We start from the raw sequence: 22,373 nt of genomic DNA, 5'->3' as shown, positions 1-22,373 counted from the left end.
CTCAGTTTCACTCACGCGGCGTTGTGCACTCATCATTGTGCCTTGCTGCTTGGAAAATACTGGCCACAATTTACTAGTGAGATAACTCAAGCTTGAAGCTATGATAATAAGAACCCAGCCTATGCTAGGGCAAGGTCTTTTTCCCAGTTAAGCTACTCTGGAGGCCACTGGAGGCAAACTGTTGATGGGTCCTATTATAGAATCATTTTTTACCCTGACCAAATATGACAGGAAATCAGCCTGTGATAATGTGTCATTCATGACTGTGAATATTTGTGAAGAATTTAAGATTATTCAGCCTTCTTTGCGGTTTGGCATAAATTATGGCACTTTCTTGTGACTGACAACACAGCAGATGAAACAGCTAGGCTGATACCTTTTAGAGCGGGAATGTTTCAAAACCAGAGTAGGCCAAAATGGCTTATATGATACTGTATGATCATATGATTATGATATTTGAATTTACTAATTTACATTTTTTACTAATTTAAATTTTAAGTTACTTTGTTGTAATGTTATTGACACTGGTGGCATGAAAGTGCAGTGACAGTGTTTAAGAAGTTCAAGTAGGTACTGTAAGTGCGTCAGCCTGTGCAGGCTGCAAAGAACAGATAAAGGTTTATTCCATGCAAAAGGGAAAAGAAAAGAGACACAACATTTCAGCTGTGCTTTTCCTTTCAGTATGGAATAAACCTTTACCTGTTCCTCCTTAAAGTGTTAGTGCAGATCATAGTTAAGTGCTTTGTTACTTCTGTTGCCACTCATACGTCCAACCCATCTACTGCAACTTACTGAGAAGAGTGTTACGAAGCCCATAGAGTAAAGAGTTGCAGAAATTAAGCCTTGATGTTATAAATGCATCAGGCACTCCGCATTGGACATTCAGCTGAAATAGCTCCGTGAAGTTGCCCCCCCTACACACAGCACAAATTATGAAACCCACCACATTCATTAGTGATGTGTTTGTGCCCGTTTGTGCCATTGAAAGAAGTGTTTGAACAGAAATTTTACTGGTGCGCAGAAAATGTCAGCAGGAAAAGCTCCGGGGGTTCACAGTAATGGCTTCCCCATTCACCCATCAGCCGTAGTCAGGAATCTGGGAGTTGCACTTGATCCTCTCTTGTCATGTCAGCCTCACATGAACTAGTTATAAGTTTTTTTCACCTTAGAAATTATTACACATTATAGAGATAGCTCTATCAGCTCCGTGAAGTTGTCCCCCCTGCAGACAGCACAAATGATGAAACCCACCTCATTCGTTAGTGCTACTTTTGTGCCAGTTTGTGCCATTGAAAATAACATTTGTGCTGCTTTCTTTTCGAGATATAGCTCCTTGTTTTATCGATGTCGTGATGTCACTCAGCCCCCCTACAATGTTGTAGGGGAACCGGACTGGTCTCAATCGTTAGTGCTGCGTTTGTGGCGGTTTATGCCGTTGAAAGAAACTTCCCAGCTGCTTTCGTTCCTTAGATATAATGTCCTCTTTTTCAGTGGGTGACGTCACTCTGCCCCCCTACAACGTCGTAGGGGAACTGGACCGGTCTCAACCATTAGTGCTGCATTTGTTCCATTGAAAGTAGCGTTTGTGCCAATTTCGTTCCCGAGATATAGCGCCTTGTTTTTCCGGTGATCATGTGACCATGCATGGCGACTTTGACCTCCAGTAACCCTGTCTGCTGAGTTCAAGCACTCTGTTACCGGCGCGAGAGTAACAATTCTGCAACTTTGTTCCTCTGTTTGCCCTGGTGAAGGTACGGCGGTGGATTTTGCATTTAATATCATTATCTTCTATGTGTTTGTGTGAACAGGAAAATTAAATTTATCTCCAATATCATACCAGAATCAGAAGACTTGTGGGTGAAGCCTTAAAAACTGAACATTAGCAAACAATTGTATGTTCTTACAAAGAGGCTTTAATGAACATGTCTTAATACCTCGTAGCGGTGTCCTTTTTTAAAAATCTGAAGAAGTAAAAAGTTTTGCATCCTTGAAGAATGTGTATTTTAAATGTGAAAAGGAACAAGGACTTCAGGACGTTTTTTTTTAAAGGGGCACTATGTACAAAGTTTACACAGTTCATAACACATCCGAGAAACAACAGTCTACTATCTCACACATGCAGACCACGGCAATATTTGTAACCAAACAATGTGTAAAACGTTTAACAATGTCAGAATAACAATGAAAAATACAGAGTTTTAATCGGAATCATCAGTTTTGTGCCTGCTGCTTTTGGGACATGATACAAACACTGTAAACCATGCAAACATTCCCAAAGATGCTCAGAACCTCAAAGAGGCAGGTACTTCAATGTACATTATAAACCCCTCTCCCCCCCTACAGGTAACGGAACAATAGAAAGGCAACAGCTCCTTAATAAGCTATTGCATGCAGTAGGTCTGATATCTACTTTCATACACAATTAAGAATTAACAATCAAAAATCACAAATATGTAGTGCAGTACATGGAATTGAAACCCTCAAGGCTTAAAAAAAATCAAACAACTGAGTAGTTTAAATCCCCAGAAAGAAATAAGGATGAATGCAAAATACTGCATAATGCTTAGAACTGAAATCTCAAACAACAAGTCGTGGCAAGCTTTACACTACTCTTTTGTTAGCTGCGTGACTTCACTCTTTAATCTTAGTGTTAATTTGATGGCCAAATCCCTAGCTAGCCATGGCCCAGGTATTATGGAAAATGTTTAATGCAAAGTATAGAGACGTCCGATGAACACACAAAAATGTAATAAAAACTATAATTTCACCAAACCTGGCTTTAACTGTACTTCTTTTCAATTTTCACGTGATTAATAATAATATCCTCTCAGTTATATAGCGCTTCTCTGGAAACCCCAGTGAAAGCGCTCTACAGGTAATGGGGACTTCTCTCCACCGCATAAATTAAAATTTATTTACATTGTTATGGATTACAGTTTAAGTGCACATCAAAAGTTTCTATATACGTAGATATATATTTATAAATTCATATTTTTTAGACCCGCCTACTCACGTTTACTACAATACCAAGGCCCATCGCCCCTTCTTTCGTTTATAATATGTTTTTAAAGCATTGCGTTCACCACTTAATCATTTCAGGTTTTACATCAGCAATTTGTAACGTCAGAGATTTTTTGGGGTTCAATTCTCCTTGTAACACTAACAGAAACAAAACATTATAATTTAAATTCAGAAGTGTGACAAATCCTTTCAAGTTTCACTTGCATGTGTAGAAATATCCTGATAACGACAAATGAAGCTTACTAATTTTTGTGGTATTCCCTGTTGTATAAAACAAAATAAGTTTCTCAAATAACTTTACTTTCAAATAAATTTGTGGGGACGTCAACGTAGCATCATAATTACAGTACAGTATTTCTAGTTTGTAAAGTAATTTATGATTTGGAAGAGGAGGTCTTCGCCAGAGATGCAGATAATAGATCACAAATCAGTTCAACTGCAAAGGCTGGGGTCAACTGCTCAAAAGATCACAACTGAAAGATCTGGTGGTTGTGAACTTGCTGTTTTTGTATGGTGCCGACGGCAGAGAGTGACGTCATGGCCAGAAAAAAGAAGGCGCTATATTGAAATATAAAACATCCACCCCCACCCAACCAGACGGGCTCGGAAAACAAATTGCATCCATTGTTTTCATCACATCCAGTAATTTAAGTACCGAGTTAGTTGGTACCAGTAAATGTCCTTGTAGATAGTGTAGTGCCCTCGCCCGGTGGTGAGGAGGAAGCGCACCTAGGCACTCAGGGTACCGCGAAGCAGGCTGGGAGTTGTAGGCGGGGGGAGTCTGAGGGTCAGCACGATGACCAGCAGCTGACCCTGCTTATGTAAATAAGTGTTATATTAGTTTAAGTGTCCTGTGTAGCTGTGTAAGTGTGTAGTCTTCTGTTAACGAGTTACCACCCTAAACCTGTGTACGTGTTCTGTCGGTCCCCTTATGTGTGTGTAAAACTGTGTTGGTTTTGGTTTGATAGGTGAATAAAAGCAGTTGCTTGTTTCGCTATCTTGTCTCCATTTGTCCTTTGTCCTGCGTGAATTCAAAAATGCTACAATAATCACGCGATTACCGGATAAAACAGGCCGCTGTATCTCAGAAACAAACGCAGCACTAACAATTAATAATTAAAATAATAATAATAATTGCTTACACTTATCTAGCGCCTTTCTGGACACTCCACTCAAAGCGCTTTACAGGTAATGGGGACTCCACCACTCCACCTCCACCACCACCAATGTGCAGCATCCACCTGGATGATGCGACGGCAGCCATAGAACGCTCACCACACATCAGCTATTAGTGGGGAGGAGAGCAGAGTAATGTAGCCAATTCATAGAGGGGGATTATTAGGAGGCCATGTTTGGTAAGGGCCAATGGGAATTTTGGCCAGGACGCCGGGGTTACACCCCTACTCTTAACGAGAAACGCCCTGGGATTTTTTAATGACCACAGAGAGTCAGGACCTCGGTTTTACATCTCATCCGAAGGACGGCGCCTGTTTACAGTATAGTGTCTCCGTCACTACACTGGGGCATTAGTACCCACATGAGCCGCAGGGTTAGCACCCCCTGCTGGCCCCACTAACACCTCTTCCAGCAGCAACCTTAGTTTTTCCCAGGAGGTCTCCCATCCACGTACTCCAGGCTCACACCTGCTTAGTTTCAGTGGGTTGCCAGTTGTGAGTTGCAGGGTGATATGGCTGCTGGCATTTGTGGTAGGTTTCATCGTTTGTGCTGTTTCTTGGGTAGGGGGGGGACTTCATGGAGCTGGACAACCAAACATGTCCTAGGTCATTACATTGCATACTGCAAAAGGCACGACTTCACCTGGGAAAAATTTGACGATCTAACAAAGGCAGTCATATCTGTGTCTTCAGAGGTCAAGGTGTGCCCTCATGCTGTATTCTACACCAAGGACTGACCAGAATCACAAAGATAAAAGGACTGTGAGCTGATCGTTTCATGTTTTCACACAAGACCCCTGTAAATACTAACACGTGGATAATGCCAGTTTTTCAAAGAAAATGTTCACTTCTGTTCTGTGAAAATAAAAATATTGTCCAATATTACCGTAGTCTGTATGTGTGAGATGGTAGGCTCTTATTTCTCAGATGTGTTATGAACTGTGTAAACTTTGTACATAGAGCCCCTTTAAAAAAAAAAAAAAAAACGTCCTGAAGTCCTGGTTCCTTTTCACATTGGCAAATGTGCTTTGCATAAAAAAGAGCAACAATGGTTCAGAAAGTTGCAAATTCAAGTCATTTTAAATACGTGGCTCGACAGACAGGTTGAATCTTCACATGTCCCTTGATGCCTCAGTCAGAAACATTTCAAATAAACATTCTTAAATGTTTATTTAAGAAGGAGACAATGCGAAACTTCTTACTTCTTCAGATTTTTAAAAAAGGACACTGCTACGAGGTATTAAGACTTGTTCGTTAAAGCCTCTTTTTTTTGTAAGAACATACAATTGTTTGCTAATATTCACTTTTTAAGGCTTCACCCACAACTCTTCTGATTCTGGTATGATATTGGAGACATATTTAATTTTCCTGTTCACACAAACATATAGAAGATAATGATATTAAATGCAAAATCCACCGCCGTACCTTCACCAGGGCAAACAGAGGAACAAAGTTGCAGAATTGTTAACAGAGCACTTGAAATCGGCAGAAACAGAGGTAAAAGTCACCGTGCATGGTCACGTGATCACTGGAAAAACAAGGCGCTATATCTCGGGAACAAAATCAGCACAAACGCTACTTTCAATGGCACAAACGCAGCACTAACAATGAGACCGGTAAAGTTCCCCTACGACGTTGTAGAGGGGCAGAGTGACGTCACCTACCGAAAAAGAAGATGTTATATCTAAGGAAAGAAAGCAGCTGGGAAGTTACTTTCAACAGCACAAACCGGCACAAATGCAGCACTAACGAATTAGACCAGTCCGGTTCCCCTACGACGTTGTAGGGGGGCTGAGTGACATCACACCCCAAAAAAGAAGGCGCTATATCTTGCGAAAGAAAGAAGCTGGGAAGTTACTTTCAACGGCACAAACCGGCACAAACGCAGCACTAATGAATGAGACAGGTCCAGTTCCCCTACAATGTTGTAGGGAGGCTGAGTGACGTCATGACCCCGAAAAAACAAGGCGCTATATCTCGGAAATGAAAGCAGCACAAACGCTACTTTCAATGGCACAAACCGGCACAAAAGTAGCACTAACGAATGAGGTGGGTTTCATCGTCTATGCTGTCTGCAGGGAGGCCAACTTCACGGAGCTGATACAGTATAATGTGTAATAATTTCTAAGGTGAAAAAAACTTATAACTTGCTTGTGTGGGGGTCACATAACAGGAGGGGGATCAAATGCAACCTCAGCGCAACCAGATTCCTGACTATGGCTGATGGGTGAATGGGGAAGCCATCCACCATTACTGTGAAGCGCCGGTGCTTTTCCTGCTGACATTTTCTGTGCACCAATAAAATTTCTGTCCTGTTGCTATTTAGCTTCAGGAAAGCCAAAGCTTTGATGTCAACCAGAGCTTTATGTCATGCAAACAAGACACAAGTGATGTAAAAGATAAGTAAAATTTAACATATGGTGCCAACTGTTTCCAAGTTGGTCCCCAAGTATTCAAATTGTGCTGTTGTGTTACAAGGCTGGCCACAGCAGCACAGTGTTTGTAGTAGCCTAAAAGTATGCTAATCTAGAGTCTGTGCTGTTAGTTCAGGTGAAACCTAAATTACATTTATGAGGAAATGTTAAGAGCAAGATGAGAGAGGTCTCTTCCTTTATCTCACCTCAGCTGCACAAACGGATGACATTGACAACATACATGTACAGTGCCTTGCAAAAGTATTCACCCCCTTGGACTTTTACAGCATGGAACCATGATGTATTCAACTGAGAATTTTTGCAATTCATCACACAAAGTACTCCTAATGTCAAATTAAAAAAAATAATTAAAAATAAAAAAACAGAAAATAATTGAATGCATATTCACCCCCCCTGAGTTAATACTTGGTAGGGCCATCTTTGGCAGCAATTACAGTGTTGAGTCTCTTTAGGTAAGTCTCTATCAGCGTTGCACATCTTGACACTGGAATTTTAGCCCATTGTTCTTTCTTGCTCAAGTTCTTTCAAGTTGGATGGGGACCGTTTGTGAACAGCAATTTTTAAGTCATTCCACAGATGCTCAATTGGATTGAGGTCTGCTCTTTGACTGGGACACTCCAGGACATTGACCTTTTTGGTTTTAAGCCACATATAGCGCTTTTGCTATATGTTTTGGGTCATTGTACAGTTGGAAGATGAATCATCTTCCAAGTCCCAGTGCTCTTATGGATTGCAGCACGTTTTCCTTCAGTATTTTTTTGTACTTAGCTCCAACCATTTTTCCTTCTGTCTTTATGAGTTTTCCAGTCCCTGCCACAGAGAAGCATCCCAAAGCATGATGCTGCCACCACCATGCTTCGCTGTAGGGATGGTGTTCTCAATGTGATCTGCTGTGTTAGGTTTGCGCCACACATAAAGTTCAATTTTGGTCTCACCAGACCATAGAATCTTCCTCCAGATTGTTGAGTCTCTCACATGCCTTTGGGCAAACTCCAGCCGAGATGTGATATGAGTTTTTTTAAACAAAGGTTTTCTTCCTGCCACCCTCCCTTACAAGCCAGATTTACAATTTAGAGTGCGTGCTATTGTCGTCTCATGTACAGTTTCTCCCATCTCCATCATGGAGGACTGTAACTCCTGTAAGTTGCCGTAGGCCTCTTGGTGGCCTCTCTTACTACGGCTCTTTTTGCCTGGACACTCAGTTTTGGAGGACAGACAGTTCTGGGCAGATTCACAGTTGTTCCACATTTTCTCACCTTTTTAATGATGGTCTTCACTGTGCTTTGAGGTATATTCAATGCCCTGGAAATTTTCTTATATCCTTGCCCTGACTGGAATTTTTCAAGAACCTTGTCTCAGATCTGCTTGGAATGTTTCCTTGGAAATGCACTAAGTAGGAAAGCTCCCAGACACAGGTGTATTTATTCTAAAATCATGTGAAACACCTCAACTGCACACAGGTGGACTCCAGTCAAGTAATTATGTGACTTGGAATAGAGAGTTGGTTACTTCAGAGGTAATTTAGGTGTGTCAAAGCAAGGGGGTAATTAATTTAGTAAAATGTCTGGATTTTTGTTTCACTTTGACATTAGAGAGTACTTTGTGTTGATGAGTGGCAAACATTCTCAGTTAAATACATAATGGTCCAAGGAGGGTGAATACTTTTGCAAGTCACTGTATGTTTTGTCACTCTTTACCTGACATTGACACATCGTATAACATCTTCTACTGTCTTACAACAATGTTTAACAAATGTCACACAGATCAGGTTACTCACTTGGTTTAAAAATGTGTTTGATTTCTAAAGTGTTTTAGAATATCTCAACACTGTTGCTGTGTCTCTCTGCATCGGATCCTACATGAAAGCAGAAGCAGAAGTCTTCTCTTCTCAATAGTTTTGTGTCTGGCATTTTGTCTGGCACAGTGTCAGCTCTCTTTAGAAGCCTACCTGGACACACTTCCACTGTAGCAGCGTCAGTGCTGGAGTAGCCCTTGGCATCAGTGACGTGCAGCTGGAATATGTATGTGCCTTCCACCAGGTTGGTGAGGTGGAGCACGGCCTGGTGCTCAGAGCCATAGATGACATCCTGCACACAGGGAGAGGAGATCAGCCTGGAACTCATATGGTAAACAGAAGAACAATGTATGCCTTCCAAACACTACCAGCACAATATGGCCAGAATGTCACTATTCGTTTTTCAGTAATACAGAAATATGCACTAAAGTCACTGAAGGAGTTCAAAGAAGAGTGATCACTAAGATTTCTGAGCTTAAAAGCATGATGTACTCATCCAGGATTAAGGCACTGAATTTCTTTAGTCTTCAACGTAAATGTGAAAAAGTCAATCTAATTGAATTCTCCAAGCTCAATAGTGAAAATAAGGTTTACAGAGAGAGACAAAGGAAGGCCATATGGAAGTTAAAATGGTTATCCTGTTTGTAATTTCACATGTACAGTACCTGTAATGTTTATATACCACTATCCAGTCTTTTATTAGAAAAAAATTAAAGGTATCTTATAAAAAAGTGTAAATTTATTTTTTTTGGACTTGAAAAGCATCATTTGGCTACCCACTCCAGAAGCTGGGCTTTGTCCGTCCCTGACCCATCTATATGAAACAATGCCCTGGTCATCAGTGGATGCTGAACCATCAAGAATGACGGAGTTATTTGGAAGGACGAGAACATGGCTACCTCCAGCACGGGCCACTGGAGGAGCATTTTTCTCTGAAAAACATTACACACACAAGAATAAGACTAATCAGAATAATGGAGGAGAGTAGGCAGTGATTCTGTGTTAAAATGCTTAACAGTAACCCACAGTAAGAGTAGACAAACACTATTGCTTTTACATTAGAGATATGTTTTCCTATGGCCGCACGTAATTGGTATTTTTAAGAAAGTTGGGCATTCTATTTGCCCAAAGTATGTAAGATATTTTTGTCTTTATTAAACAATAATATCATTATTAACTTCACCTTCATTTAAAGGTCACATAGCTATCACTGCATGATAAAGGTGAACACTACGGGGAAGAGGATTTTCAAAACAAAGAAGAAAACAAAAGATAATTGTTTTTAATTTTTATTAGCCTGGCCACTTGAACGTCCAAGTCCAGTTCTTGAATTTGGTAGTCAGTGGTGTGAGTGGAATCAGGACTTACTTTTAAGCTCTTAAGTGGAAGGTAGGAGCACTGCGATGCAGATCTCACCTTCTTTGAGTGTCACAGTGATGATGCCATCGCTGGTCAGGCCCTGCTGGTCTTTCACAGTCAGCCTGAACTTGTAAGTGCCAATCCTGAGACCTGTCACAATGGCCAGAGGTTTGTCTGCCTTCTCAATCTTTGCACCAGATGGGCCACTTCAAAACAAGAAAAGTGCTCATGGTAATTATTTTGGTACCCCATGACATTAAAGAGCCCCTAAAATGCATCCGTTCAATTTATTTTTACCTATTTAGCACAAGACATAGACATACAGATGCAGCCATTCAAAGTGCGTGGCACAGACATGTACCGGAGGTAATTGGCTACGGCCTCGCGCGTCACGATGTAAAATACCGCGGTACATGATTGGTTGACTGACAGGAAAGTTTTCCTAATAGAAAAAAAATAGAAAGATTTAAATGTCTTTAAATGTCTTTACTGTGCCCGTTTTAGTATTGAATATTTATATGGAATTTTACCACTGAAGGGAAATCTTAGTAGCTGAGCATAAAAAGAATAGGAGCATACTGTAACGCGTGTGAAAGCCATAAACTATATTAATTTTGGAACATAAACATACAGTATATGGCTGGTCTCGGTAAAGAAAAAATACACACCAGTATTCCATTTCTCCCTAAACATTTTAAGCATCGAAGTCTTTAACTAACGTGATACCGGAGTCAACAAGCATACTTTTAGAATTTGATTAAAAGGGAATATAATATGGAATCACGTATTTAAGAAATTAATAACAATATAATTATATTCATGTACCGCAACACAAGAATAGTACACGCTGTACGATGTCTGTTGATAATGTTTGTAGGGCTTTTCCACCACTCATCATGTGACTTTGCCGGTGGCGCTGTGGGTTAGGTTCCTGACTCCTACGTCACATGTTGCGTGTTCGAATCCAACTGGAGCCATGACTTTTTATAACAAACATTTCTTTGAAAAAATTAAACGTTTCCCTGGGTCAGAGATTAAATAAAACTTCACTCGCACCAAACAAATTTATATTTCTAAATATCACAACATGATTGAATTTAAGTCATTTTAATAACAATGAATAGTCACCTATGCGTTATTGATTTAAATCACGTTTAAATCGCCTTTATTTAAAACCCATAAAGCTGATACTGATTAGACTTGTAATTATTTAAAACTGTATTACAGCAGCACAATGCACAATGCAATGTAAATCGCTATCTTTGTCTTCTGCGTAATAATGTTCACCTCTCTGTCCAGCAAATTAACAATAGTAATAATAATGAACTTTATTGTATATGGCGCCTTTAAAGGTGGCTTCTCAAAGCGCTTTACAGGATAAAAACAATAACAACAATACTGTTAGGCTGGGCAAACTATTTTTTTTTTAAGAAATACAAAATGAGATATAATGATGTGTTCCGGCTTAGACATTAATGAAGAGCGTAACACGTGGGCGGTGTAGCGGTCGGCTCAGGCTTTCTGAGGCTCAGGCTATCTATACCGATGCACTGCAAGTACAACCCCCTCTCTGCGGGAGTGCTGGTTGTGACGAATTAAACCGGTTTCACAGGTATTTTCAAAGTAGAAGGAGGCGAGATTTCCAACGAAAGACACCTCCCCCCCCTCCAAAACCCAGTAAGTACAGTACTTACTAGTTAAGAAAGCTAGGCTCCTCAATGAAATCGCTTTAACATGCTAATGCGTTGGTGTAACAGTCCGGGCGTGGCAAGCTTCTAATGTCAACCCGACAACGGCGAAAGGAACCCTTCTTTCAATGGAAGACAATGAACATATTCTAGCCCTAAATGAATTAATAGCAAACATTGTTTACATAAAATACATTTTTTCCAAGAAAGTTTAACCTTTGTCACTAATGAAACCACTAAATAAAGACATAAATATAGAAATCTTAAGATTTTTCAAATACATGACTTTGCTAAAATTAATTTAAAAATAAAAATGATTACAAACGCCAGCGGAGAGAGAGAACAGGGGAGGGATGTTGGTTTTGCATAAGAGGCGGGGCTATGGAAATGAGGTCTATTTGGGAATGTGGAGTTACATGTTCTGGCTGTTTGTGAATTATCGTTGTTGAGTATGGAGTGTTGAGGTTTTGATTTTGCGTAATGCTTTATGTTGAAAATTGAGGTGGATTTTGTTTATGATAAAGAGGATAAACTGGGTTGGGAGGAGGGTTTGGTTTTGCATAAGGGGCGGGATTATGATAATTGGAGGAATTTGAGAGAGTTTGAGGGCTATTTTTGGTTTGTATTACGAATAATTCGTACAAGATATTGACATTTGTTGATAATTGGAGGACGGTTTTGCTTTAATGGTTTGATATATTTGATTTTGTATTTTGGTTGTTATCAATGTTTTTGGCTAGTATTATGTTTATATGGTTGTTTTTGTTGGTTGGTCGTTATTATGGTTATTATGTTTATTGTGTCATTTTTGATTATTGGATGTAATAATCAAAAGAGAGAGAGAGAGCGCCTTCTTTTTATTTTTGTAGCCAAAGGGCCTAGCAGATCAGATTCCCTTCCCCCTATGGAAAGACAGACACATATTTTCACAGTTTAGAAGCCGCTCTTCAGACACAGGCGAGCAGCCCCTAGATAAAACATCAACTTTATTTAAACTCCAACGAAAGTATTAATGTTTTTTAATTACCGTACTCTTATGGAACATGCCACCAGCCATCTGCATTGAACAATTAAAAATAAAAACGATTACGATTGGCACTCCTGTAGCTTTTTCACAAAACCTCCTTTTTCATGAAACTTCCAACAGAGCTGTTCAACTGTTTTTTATCGGGCACCTCTTATGTCAGGCGTAAGCGATAAATTTACAGTATTTAGCTGAAAAGCTGTACAACGCAAGACATTCAAGGCGGCCTTCCCCTCTTTAGGCCACCCAGCTCCCGTTTCCTGACGGCCTCCGGAGTCCCCGGGGCTCCAGCGCCCGGTACTCCCGTGCGATGTGTCCCCTCTCCCCACAGCGGTGGCAGATGACCAGCCGTTGTCGCTCCCCCAGCATCGCCGCACTGGGCATCTCCTCCTCCCCATCTGATTCCCCGTGGGCCCCTCCGTTGGTGCCCACCGGTCTCCTCGAATTCGGCATCAGCCTGCTCAGCCAGAGCCAGGGCCTGCTCCAAGAGGACCGTCGCGGCCAGCATCACGTGGCACTGCACCTCAGTCGACGCCAGGGCCCAGAGGAACGCCTGGAGCGCTATCTCCTGGTTGGCCTCCTCCCGGAGAGTAGGGTTACCCTGGAGGGCTAAGTAGGCCACGTCTGCGGCTGTTACCTTCACTGTTGCCTGGATACCTCTTTATTTAGAACTCACTCTTCCCCCTGCCTGTCTGGCTTCTTTTAATCCTTCTGTGCCCGGACTGCAGCGGGTAAGATATTTTTCCAAGAAAAAAAGAGAAATTAAAAAAAGATAAATTTCACCAGAGACCCTTCTCGTATCTAATTTTTTGTTTAGAAGGATTCAAGCAGGATTTTGGATAAAAGGCTGCAACCTTAATCAAGCCCAAATCATAATTGAACCCATTCAGAGCCTACATTACATTTTAGCGTTTCATTCTGAGCGGGAGACCCTCACACCTGAAGAAGGCTTCCGTTTTCTTCTCTTTTAAGCATGTGTACAATGCTGTAATACAATTTAAAATAATTAAAAGTTTAAACAGTATCAACTAAACTCCATTAATACAAGTATTGAGTGGTATTAAATAAATACAGCTTTTTAGTATAGATTACACTTTTCTAAAATGTATTTAAAAAATAAAAACGATTACTAATCTAATCTTTCCACGTTTGATCCCAAAATCCCAAGAAAAATAAATCTAAACGGGGAGAAAGCTACGCTGAAAGTTTATTAATATACTTAGAAGACAAAGATAACAATTTATGTTGCATTTGTCTGATTGTGAATCAAAAAATACATTTAATTAACTGCTCTCAGTGACAGCTGACAATCCTCCATACACTCAAGTGAAAAATTAGTAATGCCAATGTAAACGTCGTATTTACAATATGTTGATAATAGAAATGTTAAGTTCACTAAAGCTTTGTGATCGTTTACCCAGTTTACCCATTGTTAATAAAAATGACTTGGATTCGAACATGTTGTGATATTTAGAAATATAAAAGTCAATTAATTGTCCATTTCTATATTTATGTCTTTATTTAGTGGTTTCATTAGTGACAAAGGCTAAACTTTCTTGGAAAAATGTCTTTGCTGTCTTGCTGATAGGTTAAGCTTTCGAAACTCAGCCCCAAAGTCATGTGACTGATTTTTCGCCCTGTTTTGTTGGTTAAACACAATGATCACAAGCACCACCATAGACTGGGATGTGTAGTTTTTAATTCAGTTTGAATTATAACTGTACGTAATGTCTTCATATTTGGCCAGGGCTTTAAAGAGAGGGCGCACCAAAAATATTCGGTGCCGTCGTCTCCGCTTTAAAGGTACCCCCGTGCTGGAAGAATTTCACCTCGGAACGTTCGCCCAGTGTACATACTGTATAGGCACATCCCGGAATTTTGACTTCACTGTGTAATGAAGAAATTTTAAAGACTACTTAGCGTGGATAAAAAAGCTTGGATTCCCATGGACGGTATCTTATACAGTACACATATCTTTTTCTATTGTCTTTGTTACAAATAGTGTGGACCAGCGTAATACTTTGAGTTTTACTGGTGGAGCTCATACAGCTGTGTCTGGATATCTTGGTCAAATATTCAGCTAGTGTGTATTGCCTGTTTGGGGTTCTGTAGCATTCCACACGGCTGGGCACCTTCCCCCCTCCCGCTGTTTAGGGAGAAATTGAGTATTGGTGTGTATTTTTTCTTTAAAATACCAATAACAGCAACATACAGTTTACATAATATGTTTAAGTTCCTAAATTAATATCATTTATGACCTTTATGACCTTCGTTATGCTCCTCTGCGTTTTATGCTTAGCTGCTAAAATTTCCCTTTTTTGACCGGGGCGGGGGACATTTGGGAATGTGAGTCTGATTAAGAATGAAAAAAAACATTTGATTAAAAACGCATTTGCGTTTGTCTGGGTGCTGACAAAGTAAAACGCAATTACTTTTTGACAATGAAAAACTATGTGTGTGTCTCTCTCTCTACTGGCATTTGTAATCATTTTTATTTTTAAATACATTTTAGCAAAGTCATGTACCATAAAAGTATGGTAATTAAAAACCATTAATACTTTCGCTGGAGTTTAAATAAAGTCGATTTTTTTTCTCTTTTTGGCTAGACTTGACTATTTAGCCATGAGATAAACAATACTTTGTCATTTAAGAACCTTATCATAAGGCGCATTTATGAGCAATCTTATTTCCTATTTCTGAACATCATTACGCAGAAGACAAAGGTAGCGATTTACATTGCATTGTGCATTGTGCTGCTGTAATACAGTTTAAAATAATTAAAAGTCTTAACAGTATCAGCTTATGTATGGGTTGTAACTTAAAAAAAGTGGCAAATTAATAATGTAACATGCTACTGCTTGTGCATGAACATAGTTACTGTATACTGTTATTTCTTTAGATATGCGATTCCATGTTTTTAATCCCTGGCGGGACCAGGCGTCCATAAGAATCAAGTTATAGGTTTCATTGCGCTTTGACAGAAACCAAATTATATAGTTATTAATTTCTTTAGATACGCGATTCCACATTATATTCCCTATTAAACAAATTCTAAAAGTATGCTTGTTGACTCGGGTATCGAGCGTATTCGCAGAAAAGCTTAAAACTACCACTTTTTATACACGTTATTTCACATTAGTTAAAGACTGCGATGCTTAAAATGTTTAGGGAGAAATGGAATACTGGTGTGTATTTTTACCGAGACCAGCCACATACAGTTAACATGCTGTATGTTTATGTTCCAAAACTAATATTGTTTATGGATTTCACACACATTATGGTAAAATTCCATATAAATATTCAATACTTAAACGGGCACAGTAAAGACATGAAATATACATATACATACTGTATTAAGTACAGTATACATGTTCCTAAATCAATATCTTCTATGAGCATGTGAAAGGCATGGTGAATGTGGACCAGGGCAATACTTTGAGTTTACAGCTTGTCCAAGGTCATTCATTATACTGTAAATACTATTAGTATATCTTCGGTAAAGACTTTGATGGGGACAGCTCAAACATGAGAGGTTGAGCTTTATTAGCTCCACCTTCCGGAAATTCAGGATACTATTATTTTATTTGCGGTATCATGCGGCGCTATGTGAGAATATACGGTATTAATACCGTAACTTGCGGTATACTGCATCAAGCGCACCGGAAAATAATGCGGTATCGCCCGCTTGTTTTGAATGGCTGCATCTGTATAAAATAAAAAAACTCCCTTTATTTATCTATCAAGACCATTTGAATTGCTGTCAAACCTAGCATCTAACTAGTTAAGAGGGGATTGATTATGTGAGCAGCTTTCAAGTCTTTCCAAAGATTCTTAATAGCTTTATTCTTAAAATACTTAAGTATAGCTTTGGCTTTATGCTTTGGGGTAGTTTTGTCCCAGTTTTAGTTGTGAAACAGGTTTTTCCTTAACGGTTTGCCAGTATTATGCTCCGTTTGTGTTCCCATCAGTCTTGACAAGATTCCCTGGCCCTGCTGATGAGAAGCAGAACTTTAAAATAATTATGCCATCCACCAGGATTGACAATAGGGGTGGTAGTCATTGAGTAAAGCACTATTTTAGGTTTGTGCTTTTCCATTTTGACCATAAAGGTACAGTTTTCTCTTCTCTGACTATAGAACCTTTTGTATTTCATGTTTTCAGTATCACATAGGTGTTTTGTTCCAAACACCAAGCTGGATTTGAAATCCTGTCAGTTTGGAGGGACAGCCTGTTCTAGGTTGTGTATGAGTGTCCTCCACTTCTTAATAATCAACTGTATGATGCATAAAGATATATTAAGGGTCTCTGAAATGTTTTAATACCCTTCTAATATAATAACATGTCTCCATATAACTTCATTGATTAGTTGTTTTCAGTGCTCATTGGTTTTCATGGTTGAATCATTACTTGAAATTAACTACCTGACTGAAGGACCAGAGTTAGATGTGTTTATTCTGAAATCATGTGAACCAATGTTATTGCAGACAGACAAAGACCACTCAACTAATTTTGTGGCTTATTAAGGTATTTTCTTGTACCTAGATTAATTTATGTTTGCCACAGCAAAGCATTTGAATACTTAAGCAATCGTGCCATTTGAATGTTGCAAATATTAATTGCTACTTCAAAGTTTCATTACTGCAATCTTTAAATAAACTAATTGTTAAAATTGTGCAAGGGTCTAAATAACATTCTGAAGCACTATACATGTTCTTTGTTGGCACTTTGAAAACATTGTTATGTTCAAGCAGAGTCTGTTCATTTCTGTTCAGTTAAATTTATCTGCAACATACAGTAATAATCCTACAAAAACATACATTAGAGAGTCTTAATCTCAGCTTTAAATGTGGTAAAATTAGCCAATAGTTGAGATAAAGCTCTTTTTGTACTTCATAATACCCCAAGCAGTGACCAAAGAGCATCTGGTACACAACTGTGGTCTGACATAGCCCCAGTGGGAAAACACTTCCACCACACTCATTTTTACATGAGGGATTGAAAAGCAGTATCTCCTGCCAAGCATTGGGTCACCCTCTAAATGGACACTTTGAGGCAGTGAGCTTGAATACTGTGTTTCAACCATTTTTTCAGAATTTAGATGAACTCCTAAGCATTTACAGTGTGACAGTGGCCTGCTCATTATTATCTGACATAAGGGTGACCTCTTAATTAAAACCACCACTGTGTGCTACATGTCACACAGATTTTGCCACCAGGGTAAGCCAGTTTCATGCAGCACTCTGCAGCCGGGAAACAGAATGTATCCCAACTCATGTGAAGTACCTTATACAGTCCCAGAGGAAAGACACAACTCCCTGGTCATCAGTGCTTCGACTGCCATCCAGTGTGGTGCTCTCTGCTGGGAATGTCAGCTCTTTATCTGGGCCTACGACTGCCTGGGGTGGACTGTTGTTCTCTAGCAACACAGAGAATAGAAAAGGTCAGCACACAGCCACCCCTCTTCTTCTTTAATGAAGAACTTTAATGGATCAAACTCATACCATTACAACAACATAAAGCTCTGCTTTTCATCAACACAAAACAAACTCATGCCTGGGCTGTGGATTGCTTACCAGGCTGCACAATGACAGTGACCATGGCTGTGGCCTGCTGGCCTGCCGAGTCAGTAACAGTCAGTTGAAAGGTGTAATCTCCCTCCTGCATTGCTGATAGCTGGAGGTAAGGAGTTCTCACACCCTGGAGGATACACAGAATGGGCAATAAGAATGTGCAATAGAAACAGAAAAATCAGACTCAGAAGAGGGATGTGGCTTCAAGCCTCTTGAAGTTATAACCCCAACTGAAGTATTGTTTTATGTGCTCATCAAACCGTCCACTCTACTAATAGGAATGGATCATTCACTTGAAAAGCACTGGGAAAATATTCCTTTGAGAGCCTTAACACAAGAGCTCCTGCTGAACATGTTTCCCATTTCCTCAGCAGCCAGTCGTCAGAGTGCTGTTTGATGGAGACCACCATGCAGAATGCTGCAGGCAGGGAAAACAATTGTAAATTGAACTCATATATTGCATTTTATTCACCTGTAGACATTAATTGTTCTACTGTAATTGTATTGCAACTTCTACATTTTCAGGAATCAGGAAGGTCTTTGTATACTGTATAAAGAATGTCTGAGAAAAGCTGAGTTTGAGTTGTGTTCAAGTTACGTCTGTAGTATAGTCATTTTAGTGAGTTTAGTTTCACAGTTCAAAGGTTGTAGTTTATATTTATTAGAATGTCTTTACAATAAAGTAGCCATATAACCCTGCAGCTCACAGCTGGCAATCCACCGAAGCTCAGCAGGTGTGAGCCTGAGTGGTACCTGGATGGGAGATCTCCTGGGAACAACTAAGGTTGCTGGAAGTGGTGTTGCTGGGGCCAGTAGGGTGTGGTCACCCTGTGGTCTGAGTGGGTCCTAATGCACCAGTATAGTAACAGGAACTCTATACTGTAAAAAGGCACTGTCTTTCAGATTAGATGTATAATCTGAGGTTCTGACACTCTGTGGGTGTTAAAAATCCCAGGGTTTTTTATGAAAAGAGTGGAGGTGTAACTCCAGCGTCTTGGCAAAATTTCCCATTGGTCTTTACCAATCATGGCCTCCTAATAATCTCCATCTATGAATTGGCTTCATCACTCTTTTCTCCTCGTCACTGATAGCTGATGTGTGGTGAGGGTACTGGTGCACCATGGCTGCCGTTGCATCATCCAGGTGGGGCTGCACATTGGTGGTGATGGATAGGAGTCCCCATTACTTGTAAAGTGCTTTGAATTGAGTGTCCAGAAAAGTGCTATATAAGTGTAAGAAATTATAATAATAAGTGTAAGGAATTATTATTAATAGGACTGAGACCTGGGGACTGTTCTGGACAGGGCACGTTAAACTTGTCTCTTACTCCTGAAGCTAACCATGCATTACCTATCACTACCAAAGTGTACTAATGTGACTGGAAAATCACATTTTGGCCAGTGAGTGTAGAATGCCAGACTGTTCAAGTAATCTTAATGCTGTGTATAAGCAGCAAGAACTGCAACGGCCTCTGTTTCCTTTTATATTTGGACTCTGACTCTCTTTCCATTTGCTGTAAGGCTTTTGAAGACTCACCTGAATGGCCACCACTTTGCCCTTGCTGGCGGGGCTCAGTGACCACTCATAGCTGACGATGCCATGGTCATCACTGCTCTGGTTGCCGCTCAGAGTGATGTAGTTGTGGGGTAGTGTGATGGCCTGATTGGGGCCTGCGTTAGCCACCGGAGGGTAGTCTGTGGGCTTGTGCACCAGCACTGTTGCAGTGGTGGAGTTTGCAGCTCCATCAGAATCAATCACTGTCAGCCTGAGAGGTAGAGAATAACAGCATTATCTCTGATCTGACCCAGATTTCTAACTTCCTTGCCAAAGTCACAGAATCAACAGCAGAAGGAGAGGGCTTTGTTCACTGGACAAAACTGTGATTGATAAATCATAAATTATAATCAACAGAGACAAAATTAAGTGGCATTAAAAAGGAAATTGTTCAAATGTCATACACCTGATGAGTTTCTACAGAGGAAAAAAATGTCTTTCTGTAAAACTCTTACTGAAATTTCAATTAAGTAATGCTAGCTTGAAGTCCTTTATATCCTATGGTTAATAATAGTATACAAAATTACATATCCAAATAATCCCAGAATATTCTTACCCAGATTGTGACTCATGTAATTAATCATTTGCTCCTGTGAATAGGATCTGAATGTCTCCAGATTTAACAAAGCTATTATAAGATGAAGTCTAAAATCCACACCATCTGCGGTTTAGGAGTATTTTTACAGAAAAGTTTTAAAACACATTTCTATAAAAAATGACCTCAAGGTTCTTCTCACAGATGGAGATTCTCTAATGCAACTAGTGAGGAAGATCATAAGAAAGAGTCTTGACAATTAATAGAATTGATCATAACTATGATCAGGAATTCAGTGTTCACCAGACACAATGAAGAACCAAGGGTGAATGAACTAAAACACAGTCGTCTAGGCTCTGTATGTCAACAAGAAACTTTAGAATCACCATAAAGAAACAAGTGCAAGCAATTTTACATGTTTCTGGACAGCACTGTCCAAATCTGTTGTGTATAAGCTGAGTTGTGGTTAAAACATGCTGATATATTTTTCAGTCAAATTATGGAACCCTTCCAGAGCCTTAACTACAGTAGGTTGTGGTTTTAAGCTTGTGCTGTAGTCACTGTTGCTGTACACTTGAGCAAGATAAGTTAACCTACACTGCTGGGGGTAACCATGCGACAGATTAGCTAGCCACTAGCCAGCAGTCATATCATCCTGCAACTCACAACTGGCAACCCACTGAAGCTAAGCAGATGTGAGCCTGGTCAGTACCTGGATGGAGACCTCCTGGGAAAAACTAAGGTTGCTGCTGGAAGAGGTATTAGTGGGGCCAGCAGGGGGTGCTCACCCTGCGGTCCATGTGGGTCCTAATGCCCCAGTATAGTGACGGGGACACTATACTGTAAGCAGGCGCTGTCCTTCGGATGAGACGTAAAACTGAGGTCCTGACTCTCTGTTGTCATTAAAAATCCCAGGGTGTTTCTCGAAAAGAGTAGGGGTGTAACCTGGCCAACTTTCCCATTGGCCTTTCCCAGTCATGGCCTCCTAATAATCCCCATCTTGAATTGGCTTCATTACTCTGCTCTCCTCTATACTTACGTCTGTAGTATAGTCATTTTAGTGAGTTTAGTTTCACAGTTCAAAGGTTGTAGTTTATATTTATTAGAATGTCTTTACAATAAAGTAGCCATATAACCCTGCAGCTCACAGCTGGCAATCCACCGAAGCTCAGCAGGTGTGAGCCTGAGTGGTACCTGGATGGGAGATCTCCTGGGAAGTAGGGTGTGGTCACCCTGTGGTCTGAGTGGGTCCTAATGCACCAGTATAGTAACAGGAACTCTATACTGTAAAAAGGCACTGTCTTTCAGATTAGATGTATAATCTGAGGTTCTGACACTCTGTGGGTGTTAAAAATCCCAGGGTTTTTTATGAAAAGAGTGGAGGTGTAACTCCAGCGTCTTGGCAAAATTTCCCATTGGTCTTTACCAATCATGGCCTCCTAATAATCTCCATCTATGAATTGGCTTCATCACTCTTTTCTCCTCGTCACTGATAGCTGATGTGTGGTGAGGGTTCTGGTGCACTATGGCTGCCGTCGCATCATCCAGGTGGATGCTGCACATTGGTGTTGGAGGGGTGTCCCCATTACCTGTAAAGCGCTCTGAGTGGAGTGTCCAGAAGAGCGCTATGTAAGTGTAAGCAATTATTATTATTACTGTCCCATCTAAGACAGAGGGAGTTAAGAAATCTCACTCGGCTTAATACTAGAGAAACCAGGATGAGCTCAGGCATGACAACCATTTAGGGTTAAGTATGGACTTATTTGCTGCAGGACTGCCGTACCTAAAAGTGTAGTTCCCAGGCACAAGGTCATACAGGTGCAAGATGGCAGTATCAGCAGAGGCCTTCTGTTCCCTCAGTGGCCCTGTTACCTCCTCCCAGTGGTAGCTAACAATCTTGTCATCATCAGTGCTTTCTGTGAGACACAAGACAGAACCACATTTAAATATATTTAGTTGCTTTTTTTAACTACTAATTTGCTTTTCCAAGCCGTGTAAGTACTCAGTAACCTGCTTCACACTGCTAACCTTAAATATGGACACATATTCAAGAGTTTTTATGTGCATAAAGTGGGTCCCCAATAAAATACGCGTAAAATACGCGGGTAGCTGCATCAGCATGAGGTGTGAAGAGGCCTGAAGAAGGCTCCACGGCCGAAACGTTGTGTTCTCTTTCTTCTTTTTTTCAGCATGGAATAAACCTGTTACTTGTTCCTT

At 40.2% G+C, this 22,373-nt stretch overlaps 1 protein-coding gene across 2 annotated transcripts in view; it reads right to left on the bottom strand.

The window, feature by feature from the left end:
• kiaa0319 (KIAA0319 ortholog) overlaps window positions 1–22,373 on the bottom strand; it is a 56,401-nt gene that overhangs the window by 13,484 nt on the left and 20,544 nt on the right. For both annotated transcript variants that reach the window (XM_015357323.2, XM_015357324.2), the window contains exons 9-15: window positions 21,940–22,072; window positions 19,604–19,832; window positions 18,071–18,194; window positions 17,781–17,913; window positions 9,843–9,991; window positions 9,207–9,358; window positions 8,580–8,718 (exon numbers count right to left, since the gene is read on the bottom strand). In XM_015357323.2, coding sequence (XP_015212809.1) covers window positions 8,580–8,718; window positions 9,207–9,358; window positions 9,843–9,991; window positions 17,781–17,913; window positions 18,071–18,194; window positions 19,604–19,832; window positions 21,940–22,072 — 1,059 coding nt within the window. The remainder of the gene's footprint in view (window positions 1–8,579; window positions 8,719–9,206; window positions 9,359–9,842; window positions 9,992–17,780; window positions 17,914–18,070; window positions 18,195–19,603; window positions 19,833–21,939; window positions 22,073–22,373) is intronic.

This window comes from Lepisosteus oculatus, chromosome 10 (assembly GCF_040954835.1).
Source record: "Lepisosteus oculatus isolate fLepOcu1 chromosome 10, fLepOcu1.hap2, whole genome shotgun sequence".
NCBI classification, from domain to species: domain Eukaryota; kingdom Metazoa; phylum Chordata; class Actinopteri; order Semionotiformes; family Lepisosteidae; genus Lepisosteus; species Lepisosteus oculatus.
This window is presented reverse-complemented; position numbering and strand designations above follow the sequence as displayed.